The 27,197-nt window shown below is 39.9% G+C and overlaps 2 protein-coding genes across 6 annotated transcripts; one reads left to right on the top strand and one right to left on the bottom strand.

Moving 5' to 3' along the window:
* Positions 1-166: 166 nt before the first annotated feature.
* Positions 167-9,677, bottom strand: znf593 (zinc finger protein 593). 3 transcript variants are annotated; one of them, XM_012956981.3, is made up of 4 exons: positions 9,498-9,562; positions 7,724-7,925; positions 2,315-2,377; positions 167-608 (listed from the first exon to the last, which is right to left on the bottom strand). In XM_012956981.3, the coding sequence occupies exons 2-4, from the start codon at positions 7,921-7,923 to the stop codon at positions 485-487; spliced, it is 387 nt and encodes a 128-aa protein (XP_012812435.1). In that variant the 5' UTR covers positions 7,924-7,925; positions 9,498-9,562; the 3' UTR covers positions 167-484. The 3 variants fall into 3 exon arrangements, with proteins under 3 accessions (XP_012812435.1, XP_012812436.1, NP_001016550.1); XM_012956982.3 differs by having other exon boundaries at positions 169-608; positions 9,552-9,677; NM_001016550.2 differs by having other exon boundaries at positions 169-608; positions 9,490-9,504.
* Positions 9,610-27,197, top strand: tbrg1 (transforming growth factor beta regulator 1). 3 transcript variants are annotated; one of them, XM_012956820.1, is made up of 10 exons: positions 9,610-9,753; positions 10,210-10,364; positions 11,142-11,212; positions 11,907-12,127; positions 13,662-13,801; positions 17,031-17,177; positions 21,081-21,178; positions 21,304-21,414; positions 25,683-25,825; positions 26,908-27,197. In XM_012956820.1, exons 2-10 carry the CDS (start codon positions 10,215-10,217, stop codon positions 27,054-27,056), a joined length of 1,230 nt encoding a protein of 409 aa, XP_012812274.1. In that variant the 5' UTR covers positions 9,610-9,753; positions 10,210-10,214; the 3' UTR covers positions 27,057-27,197. The 3 variants fall into 3 exon arrangements, with proteins under 3 accessions (XP_012812274.1, XP_012812273.1, NP_001008140.1); XM_012956819.1 differs by having other exon boundaries at positions 9,667-9,817; NM_001008139.1 differs by having other exon boundaries at positions 9,750-9,817.

The following is a 27,197-nucleotide window of genomic DNA, read 5'->3' as shown; positions in this document are numbered from 1 at the left end:
GATCCAGCCTGTCTCTGTTCATTTGCCTCCTCTGCCCAACCATACCTCGCAATGCAAGGGTTAAGCACTCTAGCTGTGTTTGTGCATCCGTGCAAAAAGCAATGATTGGTTCTGACAGGTTGACGTGTTTAAGAATGGCTGAATGAACAACATAAACAAACACAGAGACATAATGCATTGGTTTTAATATGCAAGAGTCAGCTTGCAGAGCATGCCTTACCATATACTCATAGAAGTGGTATACATACTTTTATCAAATTACTTTCCATATAACAGTTTGTATTTGATATTTTGGCAGCATATACACATGTTGAGAGAGATTTTAATTTGCCATTTGGTTGGTAGTTGCAAGTGCCAATATTCTGACCAAAAGCAGGATATGCGTCAATTCTTTTATGATCCTGTTAGATGAGGGCCAGAAACTGATCCATCACAAACGAATACATGTCCATATATTACAGTTCAGTTTACAAAGTTTTACATTTTAACTCATTTCCATTGTGTCCTGTGTTTGGACATTAATTAATTTAGGTGGGATATATGACCCCATCCCTGCTGCCCTTTCTGCCTCTTCTTGAGTGTATGGTTCCTCCCTTAGCTGCTTGAGTCTGTAAGGAAAGAACAAGGCATTATTATCTGAACAAATGTTATTTACTGTTTTTCTATATTATCTACAAGTTACACCATCCTATTAGGAAAAACACACGAACTGGCTTTTTATCAAATCCCAGCTGCACATTGCAGTGAATGTTTCAATAATAATAACATATTTGTAGTGCTTTTCTCCCATGGGACTCAAAGCAGTTAATACATTATGGATGGAAGAGATGCTTCTTATTGTTTTCAAAAAGCTTAGGTGAAAAGATATGTCTTGAGTCTGCTTTTAAATACATCCAGAGAAGATGCCGCTCAGACTGCATATGGCGGGGAGTTCCATAATTTGGGTGCTGAGTGACAGAAAGCACGAGATCCAAAGGATTTTAGTGCTACTCTAAGCACACTGAGTCAGAAGAACCGAAGGTGGCAGGATACATAAGGAATAAAATATGCGTGTGGGGCAGCACGGTTTTCTTGCAGTGCTGAGGCCCTAAGTTCAATTTCAACCTTTCTGCAAGGAGTCTGAATATTCTTCCTGTGTTTGTCCAGATTTCCGCTATATACTCTGGTCTCCTCAAAAACATATAAGCAGGTGAACTGGCTCCTGATATCACTGATATATATGTGTGTGTGTTAAAGGACAAGGAAAGTCAAAATCTATTAAACACACTATTAAATAGTACTACTATTGCTGTGTAAAAACGCTCTATTTCTGGCTTGCCTAATGAAAGATTTACAGAGATACACTTACTACAAACTACATACTTGTTTAAGTGAACAGCGCCGCCATCTTTAAAAAGGGATGCCCATACCCTTTCCTTCACCATCTCTACTGCACATGCGTCCCCAAACCAGCTGACAAACCAACAGCCCAACCCCCGCACCTGCCAGCACACACCCACCAGTGCAGAAACATCTCCCTTGCTCCGCTCTCCAATCCCCGCACAACAGCACAAACTTTGCACCTCCGTCTGCTCCCCGCACCTGCTAGCACACACCAGTGCAGAAACATGACCCCGCCCCCCTTCCCGCTCCGCTCTCCAATCACCACACAAAAGCACAAGCGATCGCACCCGTCGGCACACACCAGTGCAGAAACATGCCCCCGCCCCGCTCTCCAATCACCACACAAAAGCACAAGCGATCGCACCCCTGTCTGCTCCCCGCACCTGCCGGCACACACCAGTGCGGAAACATCCCAGACTCATCCCACTCCAAGCTCCCCACTCCCCTCTCCAGGCTGCTTCCTCTTTGAATGGTCCGGCTCGCCGCTGCATGCGCTATTTATATAGTGCGTTGCCATAGCAACCAGATGCTTCCTGGTTCTGTTGGAAGGGAGAGCGCACCTGCTTGTGCAGAAAAGGGACATGTGCGCATGCGCCGCCTACAGTAACAAGTCGCCAAGTCTGGGAAGGAGCGATGCATTATGGTAATCTTCTCTACACTGCTCAGCGGTTTTTTTTCCTGTTTGGCTTCTGATCTTCTGAACAGGTGAAGTATGGGGAGACTTAAGGGCACTATTGAGACAACTGAAGGTATGCCTGCAGCTTGAGATTAACTCTTTATTAGCCTTTCCTTCTCCTTTAAGGAACTCAAGCTTCTCCTGGGTCAGGGATTGGTGTGAATGATAAACAATCTCTGTAAAGCTTTGCGTAAGTGGGTCAGCACCACACAAATAAATAGCAAATATATATTTTGATTATAAAAGAATCTTTACCTGCGCTTGTGAACCTTGGTTTTGAAGTGTTCCTTTAGAGTCTTTAGGTCTACGAAGTATCGGCTGTAAAACAAGAACATCTCATTACAATTAATATGGAGGTATGTGAGATGCTGACTGTACCTCAGGAAAAACATACGCACCCAACAATGCTGGAATAAAAGTCACTATTTATATAATCCATTTAAACAGACTGTATATATATAAGTGGCCTCACGCCACTTCCTCAAAAGCTGCCTCAGATGTCGACTGTGTAAGATACCGCAAACTGTTAAAGTTACCATCCCATGTACAGTAGCATGCATATATGTTGTATAAAATCAATTAAAGAGCTAAACACATATTTCACTCTTACAATCGTTATTTGACCCTAATTAGTAAAAAAACACAGGGGTACTGGTAGTCACAGGCTGATGTAAAGACAGGAATGCTAGAAAAATGGCTTCAAGCAAACAGGTGTATTATATCTATATATATTATATTATTATATATATATATTATATACATGGCCTACTGCACTATATGGTTTGGTAGCTAAGTAGGTTAATAAAAGCTATTTGTCAGCCCCATGTCCACTGGTAGATTATGATCTCACTGTATTGAACAGTAGTTTATCTTATGATCTTGCTGTAAAAATAACAGCCACCTGTAAACTAGACAGCTTAATAAACCTGAGGCTTGGAGCCTCTATATTCATGTGAAAGATTACTGTCCCAAAACACTTCAAAGGGATCAGAATCAATCATTTCAATGAGCTGTAATTTGCAGGCTGTGCATTTATGCATACACATGTACCAATAACAGAAACTGGAAGCAGTACACAAAAGAGTTTAACACAACTGTGTTTATATGAAAGTAGAGTTGGGGGGTTGATTTTAGACACCCCCATCAGCAAGCCTTAAAGTAATCCAAGATTATTGAATGTAGCAGAACAATTAAAGGGGCAGATTTACTGACACTTAGGGCTGATTTACTTACCCACGAACGGGTCGAATGGAGTCCGATTGCATTTTTTTCGTAATGATCGGTATTTTGCGATTTTTTCGGATTCTTTACGAATTTTTCGTTACCAATACGATTTTTGCGTAAAAACGCGAGTTTTCGTATCCATTACGAAAGTTGCGTAAAAAGTTGCGCATTTTTCGTAGCGTTAAAACTTACGCGAAAAGTTGCGCATTTTTCGCGTAAGTTTTAACGCTACGAAAAATGCGCAACTTTTTACGCAACTTTCGTAATGGATACGAAAAACTCGCGTTTTTACGCAAAAATCGTATTGGTAACGAAAAATTCGTAAAGAATCCGAAAAAATCGCAAAACATACGAAAAAGTCGCAAAATGTTCGTTTTCAAGTCGGAACTTTTCCAATTCGGGTCGGATTCGTGGGTTAGTAAATCAGCCCCTTAGACAAAGTTCTTTATTTTCTTTTCCCTGGGGGAAAAATTATTTTCCCAGCAGTTACTTATTATTTGAGAAAATCTTGTCCTACAGGAAATCAAAGTAAAACTTTTTTCTCCCTGGGGATAAATTTGCATACACTGATTACTACCAGTGCCTCAGAGCACTCAGAGCGACCTCGCCAAACGAACAAATCTTCCCCATGTATGGCCACCTAAAGCCACAGAAAATACAGGAGGCGGCAATTTTTTTTGAGCTTTTGCAATACAAATGTTTTGCCCCCGGTAATTCACACTGACTTATAAAAAGGTATCTTTGGGTGTTTTGTTGCCTGCATTGGAAGAGATTTAGCATGGGTGACATTATGTCCTATGGCCCATTAAATGGAACCCAATTTTTATAATATAAAACAGCTCATTTTTAATTTTGTTCATAAAAAAATATACATTTCTAGTAGTATGTGCAGTTGCATAATCCCAAATAGAAAAATGGCATTTTAAGTACTTAAGTCTCCCTTCTGGCTCATATAAGGCACTGTGTTCATACACAAACCAAGGGTATGCTTACATGCTAGGTTACATAATGAACAGAACTGAGTTTTTTTTTGTTTTTGTTTTTACTTTCACATTTCTTACTGTTACTCTTAGGGCAAAGGCACACTAAGCAGACTCAACAATTTCCTCTTAAGGCATTTTTTATAGATGTGGAGGAAAGCAGACTTGCTTTTATGCGCACATCCCCATAGCTCCATTAAAAGTACTGGGTTGGCCTGTGAGGTGCCAAAAAAATGGGGTATGCGAATAAGTCCAGATCCGCTTTCCTCCATGTCTATAAAAATACACCTACAGAGTAAATCAGTAAATCTACTTAGTGTGCCCTTGCCCTTAAAACTAGCATCGCTTTGTGATCTCTAAGGATGCACAAAGACCATCATAAAATGGTGGCTCAAGGTACAAGAAGTAAAAGGGCAATATTTACAGAGTATTTACAAGTATTTTGGTAAGATTCTTTATAAGGCCCTAATTATGATATACAGTGGCTTGCAAAAGTATTCGCCCCCCTTGAACTTTTCCACATTTTGTCACATTACAGCCACAAACATGAATCAATTTTATTGGAATTCCATGTGAAAGACCAATACAAAGTGGTGTACATGTGAGAAGTGGAATGAAAATCATACATGATTCCAAACATTTTTTCACAAATAAATAACTGCAAAGTGGGGTGTGCGTAATTATTCAGCCCCCTTTGGTCTGAGTGCAGTCAGTTGCCCATAGACATTGCCTGATGAGTGCTAATGACTAAATAGAGTGCACCTGTGTGTAATCTAATGTCAGTACAAATACAGCTGCTCTGTGACGGCCTCAGAGGTTGTCTAAGAGAATATTGGGAGCAACAACACCATGAAGTCCAAAGAACACACCAGACAGGTGAGGGATAAATTTATTGAGAAATTTAAAGCAGGCTTAGGCTACAAAAAGATTTCCAAAGCCTTGAACATCCCACGGAGCACTGTTCAAGCGATCATTCAGAAATGGAAGGAGTATGGCACAACTGTAAACCTACCAAGACAAGGCCGTCCACCTAAACTCACAGGCCGAACAAGGAGAGCGCTGATTAGAAATGCAGCCAAGAGGCCCATGGTGACTCTGGACGAGCTGCAGAGATCTACAGCTCAGGTGGGGGAATCTGTCCATAGGACAACTATTAGTCGTGCACTGCACAAAGTTGGCCTTTATGGAAGAGTGGCAAGAAGAAAGCCATTGTTAACAGAAAACCATAAGAAGTCCCGTTTGCAGTTTGCCACAAGCCATGTGGGGGACACAGCAAACATGTGGAAGAAGGTGCTCTGGTCAGATGAGACCAAAATGGAACTTTTTGGCCAAAATGCAAAACGCTATGTGTGGCAGAAAACTAACACTGCACATCACTATGAACACACCATCCCCACTGTCAAATATGGTGGTGGCAGCATCATGCTCTGGCAACAATGGAATGGTTTAAAACAAAACATATCCATGTGTTAGAATGGCCCAGTCAAAGTCCAGATCTAAATCCAATCGAGAATCTGTGGCAAGATCTGAAAACTGCTGTTCACAAACGCTGTCCATCTAATCTGACTGAGCTGGAGCTGTTTTGCAAAGAATGGGCAAGAATTTCAGTCTCTGGATGTGCAAAGCTGGTAGAGACATACCCTAAAAGCCTGGCAGCTGTAATTGCAGCAAAAGGTGGTTCTACAAAGTATTGACTCAGGGGGCTGAATAATTACGCACACCCCACTTTGCAGTTATTTATTTGTAAAAAATGTTTGGAATCATGTATGATTTTCGTTCCACTTCTCACGTGTACACCACTTTGTATTGGTCTTTCACGTGGAATTCCAATAAAATTGATTCATGTTTGTGGCTGCAAAATGTGGAAAAGTTCAAGGGGGCCGAATACTTTTGCAAGCCACTGTAAATTATCTGTTCAAGTACTCAGTCTAACAGCAAAGTGTATAAAAAAGGGGGGTTAGAAGTACAATAGAAGTGTATCAGCCCAAAAAAAGTAACAGAAAACAGTAACAATCGATGCATCAAAAATTGGTTTGGGGACTCACAACCTTTCTTGCTTAACACATTGGTGCAATGAATAAAGCTTAAGCTGAACATACTTTTTGCCTGTTTTTTAATTAGGAGCTATCTATGGTGTTTGTTATTTCTTGCACTAAACAGGGCAAAATTTAAAAATTAAATGAAATTCAAATCTTACATCCTGATCCCAAATAGCAAAGTCAAACAAAAAGAAACAGTCCATCCAGAAGCCCACTGTACAAATACATCCATCCCTTCCCCCTGCTACAGCTCATTATACAAAGGTTTTTCAAAGGTTTGCTTATTTGTTTCTTATTTTTTTTAGAGATTGAAAGGGTTAATCAATAAGGTTGCTAATTTTCTACATACCCTCCAAAGAATTGCTTATTACAGATTCAGGTCAGTGTTCCACTTTCTGAGAAAGGCACTGGCACATGTTTTTAGAGTGCTGCACCACCACTGTGTTGTAACAAATCCAACTTCCTAAACTTTGGAGTTGGATTTGTTACAACACAGAGGAGAGACTGTGATAAAACCAGCAAGAGAGAAAGTACTCTGAAAGCTCTGCATTTTACATAATACCACAAACAAGTGTGTTTCAACTCATACTGTTCTTGTTACATACTTTTATCACATTTTTTGCCATTGTTCATCTACTGCAATATATTGAAACTAATTGTATGGTGTTACAATCTTGTTCCTGTCAGGGGGATAGTCATTCTGGTCCTGGATTGTGCACAAGCACAGCAGAGCACAATTTTGCCTTTTTGCATCTATGCTTGGATTTTAATTTACTGCACATATGTACAGCCCAGACCAGTTGCAAGGAATCCCTGAAACAGAAAAATAGATGATGTGACACTCCCTAGAATAGTAATCCCAGGCTGGGACTTTTTTCCAGAGAAGAGGGTAAAAACTTGACCCCCCCTCCCCAAAGTTATTAACCTGTTAAAGAAAATATATATATATATTCTTCTGAATGTATTACTCTGCTTATCTTTTTAGTAATCAACTAATATTAGCAGAAATTATTAATTTGTTTAAAAGCCTATGACAAGTCACTCATATCCTAAGTATAAATCTTGAAATGCTTAAGTCATTTTTCTATTCATACAAGTATTTACTTACTTATGATTTGTAAGTTCACTAAGTTACATAGTTCATTTGGGTTGGAAAAGACAAAGGTTTATCAAATTCAAATGATTCCCAATGCACATATATACACCTACCTATACAGAGCTATTTATAAATTCACAAATATAAACTATTTGGATGCGTTTTTGTATGTTGTCAGGGTATTCAAGGACCTTACTGCCCTCACTGTGATTATATTTTGTATATTAATGTCCATCAATTAAATGTGGGGCCTAGGGTGCACAATGCTCAAACATTATACAATTGGCCTTGTGGCACAGACTTATGGATTATGGTACAAACTCACGAGCAATGTAGGCAGTAGTGCTGGGCATTTCCAGGTAGCTGGTAGTCAATCTCCTGATTTAATAAGAGTTTTGCATTTTCAGGCTTCATATCATGGTGAATCTGATCCAGGTCTTTTACTCTGCGCTTAGTTTTCCAGAGTTTGGAGATATTCTTCTTTTTGTCACTTTTGTGATTCCCAACCTGCTTGGACCGCACCATGTCTAAGTACAGAAGTAGGAAGAAAGGTGTTTAACATGAAATACAATATATTTGTCATCAAAATATAGTATAATAATAGGTACAAGTGTGAGAGACTGAAAAGCGGATGGAAAAAAAATAAGGAAAGAAAAATTTTAGTGAGTGGACATGTACTGAGATGACACATGACTGATACACAAAAAGAGCAAAGGAAACAAAAACATTTTGAAATGTGAAAAAGGGGCATCCAATTACTTCAGTCATACAAAAAACTGGCAGTATGCTTTAGAATATTTTTTTTATACTGGTATGGGACCTGTTATTCAGAATGCCTCGGGACCTGGGGTATTCCAGATAAGGGATCTTTCCGTAATTTGGATCTCCATAACTTAAGTCTACTAAAAATCATTTAAACATTGAATAAACCCAATAGGCTTGTTTTGCCTCCAATGTGGATTAATTATATCTTAGTTGGGACCAAGTACAAGGTACTGTTTTATTATTAGAGAGAAAAAGGAAATCATTTTTAAAAATTAGAATTATTTGCTTATAATGGAATCTATGGGAGATGGCGTTTTGGTAATTCGGAACTTCCTGGATAACAAGTTTCCGGATAAGGGATCCCATACCTATACACTCCAGTTCAGCCCAGTTTTATTGGACATTCCTTGAACTGGAAAGCTTACATTTCCAATTCCATTCTGACTGAGCACATTTTATCAGCTTATTTACTAATGTTTTAGAAGACCAAGCCAGGCTGCATTTAAATGTGACAATGCATGCTCAGATTTAGCCAAGCCATTTTTAACCACTCAACCACTGTAACAAATATGCTCTAGGCTAGGGTTTGGGAACAGAATTTTCACTGGACCTCTCAAAAATGCAGTCATTTGGACAAGGTTTTGCCATTCTACTGATGTCTGAGGTGAATGCTACACTATAGGCATGGAATAAATAAAGCATTATGTCATAATCAGATCATTTTAAAATACAAAGGATGAGTGTGTAAATTTACAGTAAATATACTGCCAAAAATTAAATGGCACACAGAGAAGCAGAAACAGGAAACTGTGTGTGAAACCAGCTCTGACAGCCTTCTCACGCAGTTTGGAAAATGTGATGTGCTGTCAAGTATCTGACTTTCAGTGCTAAAATTCTGGTGCACCATCTCAGGTATGGGTAACACTGGATACGTGTGTATCGCGTTTGTTAATGATGACTTAGCCGTAGTTCCCTGCACCACCTGACAGCTATCAGCAGTGCTGTGCCTCGGGTATATATGGGAAACTACAAGTAATATTAAAGCCTTTAAACCATTAATTCTCAAGGCTTTAATCTAAACCTGTATTTTACATTAGGTGCACTAATGTATATATAACTATATAGCACCACATGTGCATAAAGCTCTGTATACCACACACCCACACGACAGTAAGACAGTTCTACTGCGTTATACAGTCACCGTCTGTAAGAATATTACATTCAGAGAAGCAACAGAAAAATCACACAACTAACTCGTCTAAAAGAAAAAAAAATGGTTCTCATAAAACCATTAAAAAACTTTTATTTTTGTATTATCACACTCACTAGCGTACCGACTCGACTTCCGGCACCACGCGTAAGAGACCGGAAGTAGCTCGATCACTTACCATCAAGGCGATTGGAAGAGGCTTTGCACTATCGCACTAAGCTGCGCGGTGAGCGGCGAACCCTTGAGGATGGAGGCAGAATTGACGCGGAAAAGCGGCTAGCAGTGGGCAGGAATTAGCGGAAAAGGAAAGGGAGGAATTACACAAGTAAACAGAGCGTTCTGTAGGAGAGGGATCAAAGGCGGATTATCATGATAAAGAGGCATGTATGAGCTTCCTTTGCGTCGGGATAGATCACATTCGGCTAACAGATAGGACTTTGGCGAGTGAGTACACTGACAACGCAGAAATGAAACATCATCTAAGTTGGGAACATAAATAAGGACTGTAGTGAACTGAACGCCTGCACTGTCTTGTTCTAATTTCTGTTACTGCCACTGATAACATGGGGGAATCAGGGAATTTTGGCCACCAGGTGAAAGCTGTTATTTTCATTAGGAAAATGTGATGGTGCTGGTAAATGGAGGAGATATATGAAGTACAAATAATGCCATTTGGGTGGGGGTGACGTGCCCAACTGATATACATTGTAGGAAACTGTAGGCTTTACATGTCGTTTAAAAAACTAAAATAATAATTAAAATAATATATGTTTTGTTTAGATTTTGTCCATTTCAGAGATCCTTACAAATACTCACATTATATTTATGTATTGCAGGCATAATGAATCATTCTCCTGCCACCACCTTCTCTCCACATTCAAGGTATCAAGAACTGAAAGTAAGGAATAAAAAGTCCACCAAAAAAAGCCATAAAGAGAAGTACAGACTAAAATGTCTCCGTTTAAGACGTGTAGCCAAAGATATGGTGTTTGTAAGTATGCCAAACTGAATATAGATACATTTTGTTTCAAGTGTTGGAGGCATAATTTAATATTGGTTAGAAGCAGCATTACTGTAGGTCATTTATTAATTTCTTACTAATAAAGATTAAAGGTGAGCTCGACCCCAGCTTCGTCTTGAAGTCATTTGTAACTGTAAATTCTGTTAAAAGCATATAGATATTAATACAGATACAGATATTAATTCTAGGCAACTTTGCAATGTACTTTAATTATACATTTGCATGGTTTTTATGTTATTTGTAAAGCAGTGTTTGTCTGTCCTTCTTTATTCCTATTCTCTGCCCTGGTGGCTCTTTTTTTGAAACAATGTAACACAAGACAGCAGACTGACAGACCTGCCTTGCTAGAGGAGACTGGCTTTTGCAACATTGTTAAAAAAGTAACATGAGTTCAGCAAATGCTGCTTTTCAATGGCAATTACATTTACAAATAACTTTTAAAGCACTAATCGTTTTTAATAAATTAATATTAAGAAGTTTCTTAGAATGATGTTTTCTTTTATTAGTCAATTTTTTTTTTTTGTGTTGAAAAAAACATTTAAAACATTGAAACACGAGTCAGTTCCTCTTTAGGTCTTTTAATCAGTTGGCTTGCAACATTGTTTCAGGAGTCAGAGCTAGGAGTGCAGACAGTGTAATCAGCCAGATATATTGCAAGGTTTTTGGGTGGGGGCCCCTTTAAGGCACAGTTAAGTGAGCAGATTGTTCCAATTGCTGTTTAACAAATGGATTTTCCCTCTTCAAAAGGAAAATGCTGCTCTTTGTGATGAAATAGCACGCACTGAGGACAAATTTATCAGAGCGAAGGAGGAAAGAAGGTAATGAAATATTTAGTGTAAAATTCAAAGTAGGACTATATAATAATAGATGATAAAAATAGTTCCCATGACCACTGAATTCAAAACATTTCTCTATTTGACAGCTCAGTAAAGTGCACACAGTGACTGCTTGAATTTCCATTTTTAGCTAAAATGGGACCTGAGTAAACACATTATACAGGTTTTAAATTGTGTTTGGTTCTTTTTGACTTTCAGCCTTAAAATGTAGCAGTCTTTCTGATATCAAATTATAGGAAGTGTTTTGTTGCAGTTATATCTGCTGAAGGCAGTAAGACCAGTTATATGTTACTTTTTAACATGGTTTTGGATAACTTTGTTCCTTAAATAAATGCAGTAATTTAAATACTGTATGTGTTTACTCAGGTTCCCTTTGTCTACAATGACTTTGTTTCAAGATCAGTAACCACTCAGTGTGCTAAATTTGCAATAACAGGAGAAATCAGGATTGGGTTAAATACTTTTTCTTTGTTAATAGCTCCTTCTTTCTAGTGCAGTGTGCATAGTTTTTTATGACTGTATTGGGAACTCCCATTATGTGTCTTAAGTTTCTGCTGTGCTTTGTTCAGATCGTTCGTTAATGTTTTAGTGAATTTAATATTGTAAATCATGATTCGTTTTGTATTGGATTAAAATGCATGCAAATGTAAAACAAGGTATGTTATTTCCTCTATAGGTTTTTATTAAAAAGGCTGCTACAGTTGCAGGCTTTAAGTGAAGAAGAACCAGGCACATCACATAATTCCAATGTGTCAGCTGGTTACAGTGTACCAGACATGGCAGCGATGAATGAAGGAAATCTTGATATGTGCTATTCAAGTGTTCTTGATGATGGAGGTTCATGCAAGAAGGTGAAGAAGGATAAAAGAGAAAAGGGAAAGGAAAACAAATCAGAAGGCAAGTGCTATATTCAGTCATCTTAAACTAGCTGCTATTGTCTCAGAGTAACTAGCCACTTAAAGGACAATGAAAGGTTAATATAAATTAAAAGTAAGTCTAAAGGCATTCTTTTTAAGTACTTCCTGCATATATAAATTCCCAGATCCCTGCTTCCTTCTCTGAGATATGGTGCTGGCAGCCTACAGCAGTGTGAAGACTACAGTGACATCATTGAAATCTCTCTGTCCCTCCTGTAGGCTGCCAGCAGCAGCCTTCCTATTCTCTGAGCATGTGTGTAACTTGATCCTGTCTGCTGTTCTGAGCTACACATGCCAACCAGCCAATCAGAAGCGGATCTGGCAGAGGGAAGGGTGGGAGGGAATGAAACACATAAGCAGTATGAAGCAAGGAGGGAAAGGAAGGGAGAATACCTTTTTAGAGATGGATGCCTGTTCTAGAAAATGTGAAGTAAGTGTGACTGAGTAAATATTTGATTAGGTGAGCCAAAAGTGTGGCGTTTTTACTAAACAATAGGAGGACTATTGGGCAGTATGCTTTTTAAATTTTGACTTGCATTCTCCTTTAACAAAGTGCTTTAAAGTACAAAAAAATGTTTTCTCATATCCTGTACCGACAGAGGCCATGTCATGTAATAGATTATCTATATATGCAGCACCACACAGGAATGCATACATACTAATATTATGGATTTAGAGACACACTGGAAGACATTTACTGCAGCAGTAGTGCATGAAATCACCCATTTTGTTGTCTGCCACACAATATGCACCTCAACACTAGTCCACTTGATCAACCACCAGTCTACCTCTGCTCACTTCAAGTTGACTTTATTTTAATCTATGATCTGCATGTAACATAGTAGGGACTTGGGCTGATGTAGGTGGTTAATTCAGTGAAGTGACCATGTGTTCTTAAACTGCCTAGGATAATTGGTTTTCTGCATATACTGAAGCTGAATTTTGTGTAATAGGAATAATTTTACATTGTGAGTATGTAGAAGACATTCAGAATAAAAATTGTAAAACTGTGCAGATGTCACCACCGACAAACCTATTTACTGACTGTCTGAAAGTTCTAACAGGATATGATAATATGACACAATAGGGAATTGCTTGAGGGGAAGGCTAGGCACTAATGACACTCTGGCAGGCTTTCTATGCTTAGTTGTTCACACATAAAATTATACATTATATTAAATATTTCAGTGGTGGAGTACAGGGATGTCCAAATAGAGACCCAGAAAATAGATATGGCTGGTAGCCCGGGTTCCACAAATTTGTGTGACCTCTGTCCTGTGAGTTTGTGATAAGTGAGATAATCAGCTCATTTCATGGGTAAATGTGAATGGCAATGAGCAACAGGGTTGCCATTAATATAAGAGTGTCTATTGTATAATTATTTTAGCAGATGGTAGTGCTTGTCTCTAACAAGACATTTAGATATAGTGTATATTGGATGTTTTCTTACATGGAGTGTTCATTAGTTTCTAGTCTATAAAGCTTAGTAATAATAAATGGAATTTGTGTTCTAGCTATGAAGAAACCTTCCAAGAAAAAAAGAGTCACAGAAGGAACAACTAGAAAGTGGGTTCAACCTATTGCTTTAGATCCATGTGGAAGGCCTGTGTTCCCAATAGTATTAGAAGGACTGACGGTTTATAGCCTTGGTGAGGTATGCTGTACCTGCTGTACCATTTAAAAAGTAACACCTCTTTCCTCCCAGATTGATACTGCTACATATGGTCTTTAACTAATAAGTGTAACCACTTAATTTAAAGGAAACATATTGGATAAATGGGAAAAACTCTAATCCTGTAGGCAGTTATGAATAATATATGGTGCTATATGGTGCTATGGTTTCACTTTGTGCTAAAAATTTATCCTGTCTGTAAAAATGGCCCCTTTATTGGAGCTCCCTATAGACCCTATAACTTCTCTGTCCGTGTTTAAAATGAAGAGTAGGCGTGTCCTAACGGCTAAGAGGGATAGCCAATCACAGCCCTGCACTCACACAAGCACAGACAGGCTTCAGTTCCCTATCAGGTCAGCCTAGCTGCTGATTGGTTTCTATCCTACAGTGCAATGTTCTAAGTCGCCGGCTTCCCCTGCACATCCAGAGAATTCAAGCAGCAGGAAGTGGAATTGATGGGCGGGGCTAGTGGGGTTTTGGTGGAATTTCTCAATAAATCAGTCCAAAACACAATTTTTTTTTAAGCACAATCCTTCTAAATCTATCGGAGTATAAGTCACTGGTACATTCTTAATTTTTATAGGCTATGTCTCCTTTGAATAAAGCCACGTGGCTTTTACATTTTTTGTGTTTGTACAGACTTTGAGTCAGCTAAGTTTCAATGCTTTATGCTGTCCGGCTATTAGCTTCATCATACCAATCCATGTGACACAAATCCATGAGACACATGGAGCTACTTGTCACCACTACAAAATAGACAATACTGATGATTGTCTCTACGTGTGTTTTAGCAGAGACAATTCTCAGTATCTCTGGCAGGGTTTTTATGTGGTGTTTTTAAGCCACGTCACATAGCTGGTTACAAGCAGCACCGCATGTCATAGCCCGAACAGTACAAAAATAAAATTTTAATTGTTGGCAAAAACCTGTAAAATATAATGCGCTTTATATATGTCTTCCTGTTTGCAGACTTCTGTGTCCTTTGTTCCAAATAGCAAAGGTAGCTATGTTAATGTATATATATGGGTCATTTATATGTGTATATACAACAAATAGTTGCAAAACACAGAGGAAAAGAAAGGGAGAAATAAAACACAGGTGGGACTGGGAGTTGGGGGTACAGTATCCAATGTATTATGGAAGGATATGACCTTCTAGTACAATTTAATATACAAACCAGATTCCAAAAAAGTTGGGACACTAAACAAATTGTGAATAAAAACTGAACGCAATGATGTGGAGGTGCCAACTTCTAATATTTTATTCAGAATAGAACATAAATCACGGAACAAAAGTTTAAACTGAGAAAATGTACCATTTTAAGGGAAAAATATGTTGATTCAGAATTTCATGGTGTCAACAAATCCCAAAAAAGTTGGGACAAGTAGCAATAAGAGGCTGGAAAAAGTAAATTTGAGCATAACAAAGAGCTGAAAGACCAAATAACACTAATTAGGTCAATTGGCAATATGATTGGGTATAAAAAGAGCTTCTCAGAGTGGCAGTGTCTCTCAGAAGCCAAGATGGGTAGAGGATCACCAATTCCCACAATGTTGCGCAGAAAGATAGTGGAGCAATATCAGAAAGGTGTTACCCAGCGAAAAATTGCAAAGATTTTGCATCTATCATCATCAACTGTGCATAACATCATCCGAAGATTCAGAGAATCTGGAACAATCTCTGTGCGTAAGGGTCAAGGCCGTAAAACCATACTGGATGCCCATGATCTCCGGGCCCTTAAACGACACTGCACCACAAACAGGAATGCTACTGTAAAGGAAATCACAGAATGGGCTCAGGAATACTTCCAGAAACCATTGTCAGTGAACACAATCCACCGTGCCATCCGCCGTTGCCAGCTGAAACTCTACAGTGCAAAGAAGAAGCCATTTCTAAGCAAGATCCACAAGCTTAGGTGTTTTCACTGGGCCAGGGATCATTTAAAATGGAGTGTGTCAAAATGGAAGACTGTTCTGTGGTCAGACGAGTCACGATTCGAAGTTCTTTTTGGAAATCTGGGACGCCATGTCATCCGGACCAAAGAGGACAAGGACAACCCAAGTTGTTATCAACGCTCAGTTCAGAAGCCTGCATCTCTGATGTTATGGGGTTGCATAAGTACGTGTGGCATGGGCAGCTTGCATGTCTGGAAAGGCAGCATCAATGCAGAAAAATATATTCAGGTTCTAGAACAACATATGCTCCCATCCAGACGTAATTTCTTTCAGAGAAGACCCTGCATTTTTCAACAAGATAATGCCAGACCACATTCTGCATCAATCACAACATCATGGCTGCGTAGGAGAAGGATCCGGGTACTGAAATGGCCAGTCTGCAGTCCAGATCTTTCACCTATAGAGAACATTTGGCGCATCATAAAGAGGAAGGTGCGACAAAGAAGGCCCAAGACGATTGAACAGTTAGAGGCCTGTATTAGACAAGAATGGGAGAGCATTCCTATTCCTAAACTTGAGAAACTGGTCTCCTCGGTCCCCAGACGTCTGTTGAGTGTTGTAAGAAGAAGGGGAGATGCCACACAGTGGTGAAAATGGCCTTGTCCCAACTTTTTTGGGATTTGTTGACACCATGAAATTCTGAATCAACATATTTTTCCCTTAAAATGGTACATTTTCTCAGTTTAAACTTTTGTTCCGTGATTTATGTTCTATTCTGAATAAAATATTAAAAGTTGGCACCTCCACATCATTGCGTTTAGTTTTTATTCACAATTTGTTTAGTGTCCCAACTTTTTTGGAATCCGGGTTGTACAACAATGGGGCTTAAATTACAGATGTTTGGTTACACTGTAAGAAATGCATCCAGGCAAACTGTGCTATTCCACTAACTCACTTAAGTGTAATTCAAGTGTGAGTTTGCAGCACTCCAGTGTATATAGATACAAGTTGCAATAAGGAAATGAAATGAAAAGTTAAGTTTTAACATATCATTCTGATCATAAGGGATCAGTGGTTCACTAGTGAACCACTGCCTATAAAAGTGAGACTGTATGCAATACACATAAGAGGGTATACTTGGATAATAATAATAAAGTGGGAGGTATTGATGAGAAGGAAATTGATGTAAAGGGTTCTGATTCTGACTTATATATTTATATTTGACTGTGTGTTGAGAAAAAATTAGAGAATGAATAAATGTGGATTTTTTCCAGAAATACTTCACCATCTGTTTTTTTTCCATTTTTTGCATTTAGATTATTTCAGACCGTGCAGGATTTCATGAAAAAGTTGCCATTTATCCTGTAGGCTTTTGCAGCACTAGAGTTTACGTTGGCATGAAGAACCCTGATCAAAAATGCCTCTATACTTGCCAGATAAAAGATGGTGGCACAGGACCGCAGGTAACTGGTATTTTGTCAGTAATGTCATATTTTGCCCACAAATCATCCTATTATGTTTTTTATTACTAATCAAAGCTAAAGCCCCTAGTTTGTATACTTGTGGTTCAGCATATTGTATATGGTCACATCTCTGTTATGGCTAGTGTAGTCTGGTCCATTTTTGTTGGGCTCCTTGTTTTTGAGATTTGCTAATTGTCAAGCATTTACCGTATTTTCCGGCGTATAAGACGACTGAGTGTATAAGACGACCCCCAACTTTTCCAGTTAAAATATAGAGTTTGGAATATACTCGCCGTATAAGACTACCCCTCTTCCAATGCACACCAAAGGCCAGGCGACTGCCTGGTTGTTGTATACAACTGCTTTGATTGGTTAGAGTGGTCACACAGGACATTGGTAGCCAAGGCCCCCTAAAACATTGGTAACCAGGGCCCCCCTGTACATGGAGCATAAACGAATCAGAATGTAATTTCTCTGTTGCAGCCATAAAGAAACAAATCATTGCCTGTGAATAGTGCTTGGCTAAAGTTACCCTTTAGCAATGTACATAGTCTGAACCAGCTGTACTACCCCTGCCCCAGGCATTTTGAGGGGATTATTTTACTTTTGAAAAACAGCAGTAAAAGCAATAATACACTCCAGCTTCCCCCCAAGCGACTTCCTCCAGCTTCCCCCCAAGCAACTTCCCTCAGCTTCCCCCATGCTAGCTACCTCCTGCGGCTCCCCTGCGGCTTCCCTGCCAGCGACCTCCTCCGTCTGCATCTTCCTGATTGTGCCGGCTCACTGCAGCTTCTGAACATTTTAAAAGGTTGCGCCCCATGCGTGCGTGCGTGCGTGCATACGTACGTACGTACGCACGCACGGGGTGCAACCAATCAAATTTTCAGCTGGCCACCAATGACGGCGGCCTTGGCCCTGGCTGGCATAATCAGGAAGAGGCAGACAGAGGAGGTCGCTGGCAGGGGAGCCGCAGGGGAGTACCCGGCGTATAAGACGACCCCCGACTTAGGCACAGATATTTCGGGGTAAAAAAGTCGTCTTATACGCCGGAAAATACGGTATATGCAATTATGCTGTATTTGTCTTCATATATTGCAAATACACTGCTCAAAAAAACTAAAGGGAACACAAAAATAAGACATCCTAGATCTGCATGAATGAAATATTCTTATTAAATACTTCGTTCTTTACATAGTTGAATGTGTTGTGTGTGACAACAAAATCACACAAAAAATATCAATGAAAGAAATTAAATTTATCAACCCATGGAGGTCTGGATTTGGAGTCACACTCAAAATTAAAGTGGAAAAAACCACTACAGGCTGATCCAACTTTGATGTAATGTCCTTAAAACAAGTCAAAATGAGGCTCAGTAGTGTGTGTGGCCTCCATGTGCCTGTATGACCTCCCTACAACGCCTGGGCATTCTCCTGATGAGGTGGCGGATGGTCTCCTGAGGGATCTTTTCCTAGACCTGCACTAAAGCATCCACCAACTTCTGGACAGTCTGTGGTGCAACATGACGTTGGTGGATGGAGTGAGACATCATGTCCCAGATGTGCTCAATTGGATTCAGGTCTGGGGAACGGGCGGGCCAGTCCATAGCATCAATGCCTTTGTCGTGCAGGAACTGCTGACACACTCCAGCCACATGAATTGTCTTGCATTAGGAGGAACCCAGGGCCAACTGCACCAGCATATGGTCTCACAAGGGGTCTGAGGATCTCATCTCTGTACCTAATGGCAGTCAGGCTACCTCTGGTGAGCTCATGGAGGGCTGTGCAGCCTCCCAAAGAAATGCCACCCCACACCATTACTGACCCACTGCCAAACATCATGCTTGGAGGATGTTGCAGGCAGCAGAACATTCTCCATGGCGTCTGTCACATGTGCTCAGTGTGAACCTGCTTTCATCTGTGAAGAGTACAAGGCGCCAGTGGTGAATTTGCCAGTCTTGGTGTTTTCTGGCAAATGTCCTGCACGGTGTTGGGCTGTAAGCACAACCCCCACCTGTGGACGTCGGGCCCTCATACCACCCTCATGGAGTCTGTTTCTGTTTGAGCAGACACATGCATATTTGTGGCCCTCTGGAGGTAATTTTGCAGGGCAGTGCTCCTCCTGTTCCTCCTTGCACAAAGGCGGAGGTAGCAGTCCTGCTGCTGGGTTGTTGGCCTCCTCCACGTCTCCTGATGTACTGGCCTGTCTCCTGGTAGCGCCTCCATGCTCTGGACACTACGGTGACAGACACAGCAAACCTTCTTGCCACAGCTCACATTGATGTGCCATCCTGGATGAGCTGCACTACCTGAGCCATTTGTATGGGTTGTAGACTCCGTCTCATGCTACCATTAGAGCAGTGCTGTCCAACTGGCGACCCCCCTCTGTGTGGCCCCCCACCTGTCTGGCTGCTTTGATGGCTTACTCTTGTGTAAGCTTTAAATGGTATCAGTACTGTGATTAACTGCCCCCCCCCCCTGCATGGTTCTCACCTCAGATTCAGGCTGTAATCAGGCTGTATTGTTTAAATATGTATATATTTGTATATATAATCCCCTGCAGTGTTCACACCTCAGGCTCAGGCTGTAATCACCCCCATTGTTCCCCTGTTCACACCTCAGGAGCAGTAGAAATCCACAAATAATCCCTGCATACTACAAAAAGAACATATACTGAGGTGGTACTGCAATTAAAATTTTTTTTAATATATAATTATTGTGCAGACTGTAGGAGCAGTGCCAGCATTGTGTCACTGTAGGCTGCCTGTGTGTGCCATACACACAGGCAGCATAGGGCAAGCAGAGTATGGCACACATAGGCAGGGTAGGGAAGGCAGAGTATGGCACACACAGGCAGGGTAGGGAAGGCAGAGTATGGCACACACAGGCCAAGTATGGCACAAACCAGCCAAGAATGGCACACACAGTGAAAGTATGGCACGCAGGCAGGGTAGGCAGGCAGAGTATGGCACATACAGGCAGGGTAGGGAAGGCAGAGTATGGCACACACAAAGGCAGGGTAGGGCAGGCAGAGTATGGCACACACACAGGCAGGGTAGGGCAGGCAGAGTATGGCAGGTTTTTGCTGTACTACAACCATTAATATGGGTATGGTCATGTGATAACATGGGTGCGGTTTCAAAAAGGGGAGTGGTCAAAACTGGCTTCCATTATCGGCCCTCCACCACGTAGGTCGGAAAAATTCCGGCCCTTGGTACAACAGAAGTTGGACAGCACTGCATTAGAGTGAAAGCACTGCGAGCACTCAAAAGTGACCAAAACATCAGCCAGAAAGCATAGGAACTGAGAAGTGGTCTGTGGTCACCACCTGCACAACCACTCCTTTATTGGCGATGTCTTGCTAATTGCCTATAATTGCTACCTGTTTTCCATTCCATTTGCACAACAGCATATGAAATTGATTGTCAATCACCACAGAAGTATGATTGACTTAGAGTTACATTGTGTTGTCTAAGTGTTCCTTTATTTTTTTTGAGCAGTGTTTAATCCATTTGATGTGTAACTTCTCTGTGTCTTTAAAAAAATAAATACATAATTCATAAGTTCTCATAAGATCTGAAACTGACCTTGTAGAAATAACAAGTTGTTTTTCAGAACCATCCAGATGGCATGTAGTAAGGGATTCTGTAAAATGGAGACATACACGGATGGTCAGCTGACTGTGACTATATGATAACATATGTTTTGTACCCCTTTTATTATAGGATACAGGATTCTTCGACATATGAGTTTATGTTTTAACACTCACTCTCACCCTCAGAAAAGCTTTATATATGCTTTTTTTGTTTTCTGCCACTGTAGCATCATCAAAAACTGTGGGGATTCTCTTTATTCTATTAAAATACTGTTTTGCCTGCATAATGACCAAATATCAAACTTCTTTCAGTTTGAGATTGTGCCTGATGATGATCCTCAGAATTCAATTGTGGCGAGTTCAGCCGACGAATGCCATTCAATTCTTCTGCAGAAAATCAGCACCCCTTTGTAGGTGGTAGTTTTGCTTTTATCTGTTTACTTAATGTAAATGTATTCTGTATTAACACACAACGAATCTGGTATACAATAAAAACATAATATTCTTACCTAGACATTTTTTGTTGCAATTTCAGAGGGAAAAGGTTTTCTACACCGGATCTTGCTGGAGCATATTTCTTTGGATTTACTCATCCTACTATTCAGAATTTAATACAGAGTTGCCCTGGAGCACGGAAATGTACAGGGTAAGATTCAACTATATTTTTACCAACTGCATTTAAATGCCACCTTGGCCAGATGCCAGTTTGCACCCATATGCAACTGATCATCATGCAGACTGATGAGTTAAATATCTTGCAACCTGCTCAAAATCTGGCCAAGTACCCTTTCTGAAAGAGTCAGTCACACCCATGGGCGTCCACAGAAGGGGGCAAGAGGGGGCACTTGCCCCCCCCCTGGAAAAGTAGCAAAAAAACAAAAACCTTACTCCGTTTCTGCACTTTCCCCTCAAGCCCGTTTTTGCTGTGCTCCGATTGGATCTTTCTTCTTGTGGATTCTCCAATCAGAGCACAGCTTCCTTGACAGACAGTAAAATTGACCAATCAGAGCACAGATGCACACAGGGATCAGGAGATTTTGCAAACTGGAAACAGAAATGAAGACTGAAAAGAAGAATCTGCAGCTGTAACTTTACCTAAGAACCAACTCTCAACTTTTGCTGCAGTTTTCATCCCACAGGTACTATACCCAGGTACTATACCCAGGTACTATACACAGGCACTATACCCAGGTACTATACCCAGGTACTATACACGGGTACTATACCCAGGAACTATACACAGGTACTATACCCAGGCACTATACACAGGTACTATACTCAGGCACTATACACAGGTACTATACCCAGGAACTATACACAGGTACTATACCCAGGCACTATACCCAGGCACTATACACAGGCACTATACACAGGCACTATACCCAGGTACTATACCCAGGTACTATACCCAGGTACTATACCCAGGTACTATACCCAGGTACTATACCCAGGTACTATACCCAGGCACTATACACAGGCACTATACCCAGGTACTATACCCAGGTACTATACCCAGGTACTATACCCAGGTACTATATACACAGGTACTATACCCAGGCACTATACCCAGGCACTATACCCAGGCACTATACCCAGGTACTATACACAGGTACTATACCCAGGCACTATACCCAGGCACTATACCCAGGCACTATACACAGGTACTATATACACAGGTACTATACACAGGTACTATACACAGGCACTATACACAGGTACTATATACACAGGTACTATATACACAGGTACTATATACACAGGTACTATACCCAGGCACTATACACAGGTACTATACACAGGTACTATATACACAGGCACTATACACAGGCACTATACACAGGTACTATACACAGGTACTATATACACAGGTACTATACCCAGGTACTATACACAGGTACTATACACAGGCACTATACACAGGTACTATACACAGGTACTATACACAGGCACTATACAGTTCTAAAGAATCACTAGCTGACATTAAATTGTTTTTTGCCTGACCTGACATCTATAATAATTTATCATCTATCCCCTACCCTAACACATGGAGGGTAAGTTAACTCTTTCCCTCTGAAAAAGCTCATTGTGTGTTTATATATTTGTTGTTGTTTTTTGCACTTACTATTTTTTTTTTTTTTTTGTCATTGTTTTGTTCATTTATATTAAGTTACAGTGGGGCCAATGTTGTGTATCAGTGCCAGTGTTATAGTGCCAGGGCCTGAATATCTGCCCTCAGTACCCACTGTGTTTCACTGTATATAATGTGCTGGGTTTGTAAATACGGACTGCGTCTCACTGTATATAATGGGGAGTCAGTACCCACTGCCTTTCTTGCTATAAAACTAACATAAACACATCTAAAGGGGTGGTTCACTTTTAAGTTAACCTTTAGTATGTTATAAAATGGCCTATTCCTAGCAACTTTGCAATTGGTCTTCCTAATTAATTTTTTTGAATAATTTGCCTTTCTCTTCTGCCTCTATACAGATTTCAAATGGGGGCCAAAAAATATTGCTCTGTGAGGCTACAATTTTATTATTATTATAATTTTGTATTACTTATTTTTCCAAGTAGGCCCCTTAACTATTCATATTCCCATCTCTTGTTTAAACCACTACCTGGTTGCTAGGGTAAATAAGACCCTAGCAACCAGATAGCTGCTGAAATACCAAATGGAGAGCTGCTGAACAAAAAGCTAAATAACTGAAAAACCATTGAAAATAAAAGTGAATTCGAATGCGAACTACCCCTTTAAGCTAACTGATCACAAACACAAATGTTTGCAGATCCCCTAACAGAAGTGCACGTATGAATACTTTTACATCCTAAACATTTTAGGGTAAAAAAAAAAAGCACCCCCACCCGCACTTTTGTACAGTATCCCTGGGAGTCAGTGGGAACGGCAAGAGGTAGTTGGGAGGTTAACTTTTTACGCCAGCAGCGAATCCACTAAGTGTCACATTAGCTGTAGGTCAGTCTGTGTATGGGCCATCTTTAGCCTCCCCTAGTATCATCCTGCAAAAAAAAATATATATATTTATATATATATATATATATATATTTGTCTGTTGCAGGATGATGCTAGCTTACTTGCCCCCCCTTGGAAAATTTTCTGCGGACGCCCATGGTCACACCCATTTGAATGCTGTAAAGAGGCAGAAGAGGTATGGAAATAATAAAACATTTAAGACCACCTGAAAAGTTTCTAAGAATATGCCATTCTATAACACACTAAAATGCAACTTAAAGGTGAGCTACTCCTTAAGGTATAAAATCGAGTTATTCAAAAAACAAGGAACACAATCTGGAGTGTTTTTATATTAGAAGTTAACTCTGGACACCAAAGGAATTCTTGCCCCAAATTTGCCCTGAATATTTACTATATTTGACATTTAAAAAACAAACCAATAGTAAAAAGTTTGTGTAAAAATAGAGGGATGCTTATATCGAAATACTTTGTACATGTGTAAAATCTGAACTTGTACAAGACGGGGAGATTAGTCGCCCGCGGCAAATCTCCCTTGTCGCGGGTGACTAATCTCCCCGGTATGCCAACCCCCCGGCTTGAATGTAAATATCCTCTCAAGGCAACTTCTGCGCCACATATGCCATCCCACCGGCAATTTACATTCAAGCCCAGTGGGGTGGCATATTGGGGCGAGCGACTAATCTCCCCGTCTGCCACGGCCCTAACATATCTTAACACTGAACCATTAAAGCTTGTGCAAAAAAGAAATGGAATTAGAACAAGTGGCAGTTAGAAATGGAATTAGAACAAGTGGCAGTGTCCCTTGGAACACAAAAAAGAAGAAAAAAAACATCCCTGACTATAAAGCCATAAACTTAAGCTGGCCATACACGCACCGATACTATCGTACGAAACCTCGTTTCGTACGATATTAGGTGCGTGTATGGCATGTCGGCGAGTCGACCGATATCGCAGGAAGCTGCTGATATCGGTCGACTCGCCGATCGGGCTGGTTAGAAAATTTTGATCGGGCGCCATAGAAGGCGCCTGACCAAAATCTGCCGTCAGGGCTGAATCGGCAGAAGGAGGTAGAAATCCTATTGTTTCTACCTCCTTATCTGCTGTTTCAGCCCTGACGGTGTGTGGCGGATCTGACGATGTTTCGTGCGACCGATGGTCGCACGAAACATCGTTAGATCGCCACGTGTATGGCCAGCTTAAGAAACATATATGGGCTTATTTATCAGTTTTCAATTTTGTGAATTCGAGATTGTTTTACTAATTCGAATAAACTCGCATTTCAAATGCTTGCTTGCTTATTTATTAATTAAAAATCTTGAATATCTCAAATTTGTGAGTTTACAAACTTAAAAATTTCAAATTGAAAATATGACTTGACTTTGCCTAGGACAACTCCTATTGACTTTTACATGAACTTACAAGCTTTTAGATTTACATTCGAGTTTTTGGATTTTTTTCCTTAAAAAATATCAATCGTTATTGAACCATAATTCAAATTGTGCAAGTTGCAGCACAATCGTGGAAAAAAATGAAACATTGATAAATCACCCCTGTGGTGTACACAGGGAACATAAATGAAGATGTTGCCAAAAATAGAAGTGTAAAGTCCCTTAGTTTACATAATCCATTTGCAGTTCATTGAAGTCAGGCTTAAAGAGATATTTCAGCAGTAGGTTGAAAGGGCCAGGCTACAGTACACATACAGGCCTCTCTCTACCTTAGCAGCCTGAAAATAGCTGGCAGTGGAAAATGTCACTGTCCAGATCCATTTGTATCATTATAGATAGCAGAAGAATGTGGACATTCTGTGCCTGAGGCTTTTATGCCTGTGTGTGGAATTAGGCCCCAAACCTGTCTTTAAGCAGTACATGCTTTGGAGAACAAATGCTCAGATATTAAACTACACCAATGTATTATTCTTACAGTTACCAGTGGGTGAAATTTGAAGTATGCAGAGCTGGTGAAGAGCAAGTTCCTCGTGACATATGTGAAAGCAGTGCCTCCGTTAACTTTGAAGCCTTTCAAAGACAAAGTTTTGCAACAATAAACAATAGTACTGCCTTAGCAGGTAAAACACATTGCAAGCATGTCAGATATCACCAGCAGGCAGTTTCTTTTTTTCATCATGTAGAAAATGATGGCAGTTGAAAGTGATAGATTTATAGGGATGCAGCTTGTTACATACACAGCATATTCCTCTGATTGTTTTTGTATATACACGCAGAAGCTGCCATACCGTCCTGACTTTCTCAGTGTAGGACTTCTTCAAGGGCTGAAATCATAAGTTCATCCAACTTAATTAAGGGGATTACTCTGTTTATGTCTTGGCTGCCATTAGGAGTAATAGGTGCTTAGCAATGGCTAAGCGCCGACTTCATGAGACTTATAGGTATACACTTATTAGTGTACAGGTCTAGCTCATTATTATAAATTCAAATATAGAGTGAAGAAATTATTATTATTATTAACATTTATTTATAAAGCGCCAACATATTCCGCAGCACTGTGCAATAAGTGGGTTTTATACATTGGACATACAGAGTAACATATAAAGCAATCAATAACCGATACAAGAGGTGAAGAGAGCCCTGCCCAAAAGAGCTTACAATCTACAAATGTTCTGTTCACACAACAGGACAATATGTCTTTACACCGTAATCATTTCAATGTAAATGTAAGCTTTTTCCATGCTGACCAGAGGAATGTAGTTTAGGCAGATGTATCAAAGTGTGAATTTCACCACAGTAAAATTCCCCCATTCTCTGTTCATTCCCATGGGATTTTTAGCTGCATATGTATCAAATGGTGAGCTCTGACTTTCACCCATTGATAAATACACCTCTAATAATCCCATAGGAGTGAATAAGTTAGTGGCTGAGTATTTCTGTGGTGAGCTCTAATTTCACACTTTTATAAATCTGCCCCTATGAGTACCATAATAGATAGAATATTTCTAGACCTAAAATAATGAGGCAGAGACATGCAATTAATTTTTGTATGCACATGATCATATTGTTAAATTAGCCATATATGATGTGATCTAAGAATGCAAAGCTTGTGCTAGAAACACAGTGTATAGAAAAGAATATTTGCAGGAAAACCTTATCTTAAATAATAGTATTAACTCCACCCCTCCCCTGTATTTTTTAGGAACTTTGGATCTTCCAGAAATACATGCGTCACATGATTATATATCTACTTACCAGGAAATCTTCTTATCACATTCTCAATTGGCATCAGGCATGCAGCATTTAAAGTCACCTTCCAATCAGTACAGTCCGTCCAGGTCTTCAGAATAAGGAGGAAATACTAAAATATAATTTATTGCATTGTATGTTGACATTTTTTCACTGGAAATAACTTGTTCATGAAAAAGCTGTTTGTTATATGACTGTTCCATTGTGTCATAATAAAATAATTTTCCCCACTTTTATACATTA

Source organism: Xenopus tropicalis, chromosome 2, assembly GCF_000004195.4.
Source record: "Xenopus tropicalis strain Nigerian chromosome 2, UCB_Xtro_10.0, whole genome shotgun sequence".
Classification (NCBI taxonomy): Eukaryota; Metazoa; Chordata; class Amphibia; order Anura; family Pipidae; genus Xenopus; species Xenopus tropicalis.
This window is presented reverse-complemented; position numbering and strand designations above follow the sequence as displayed.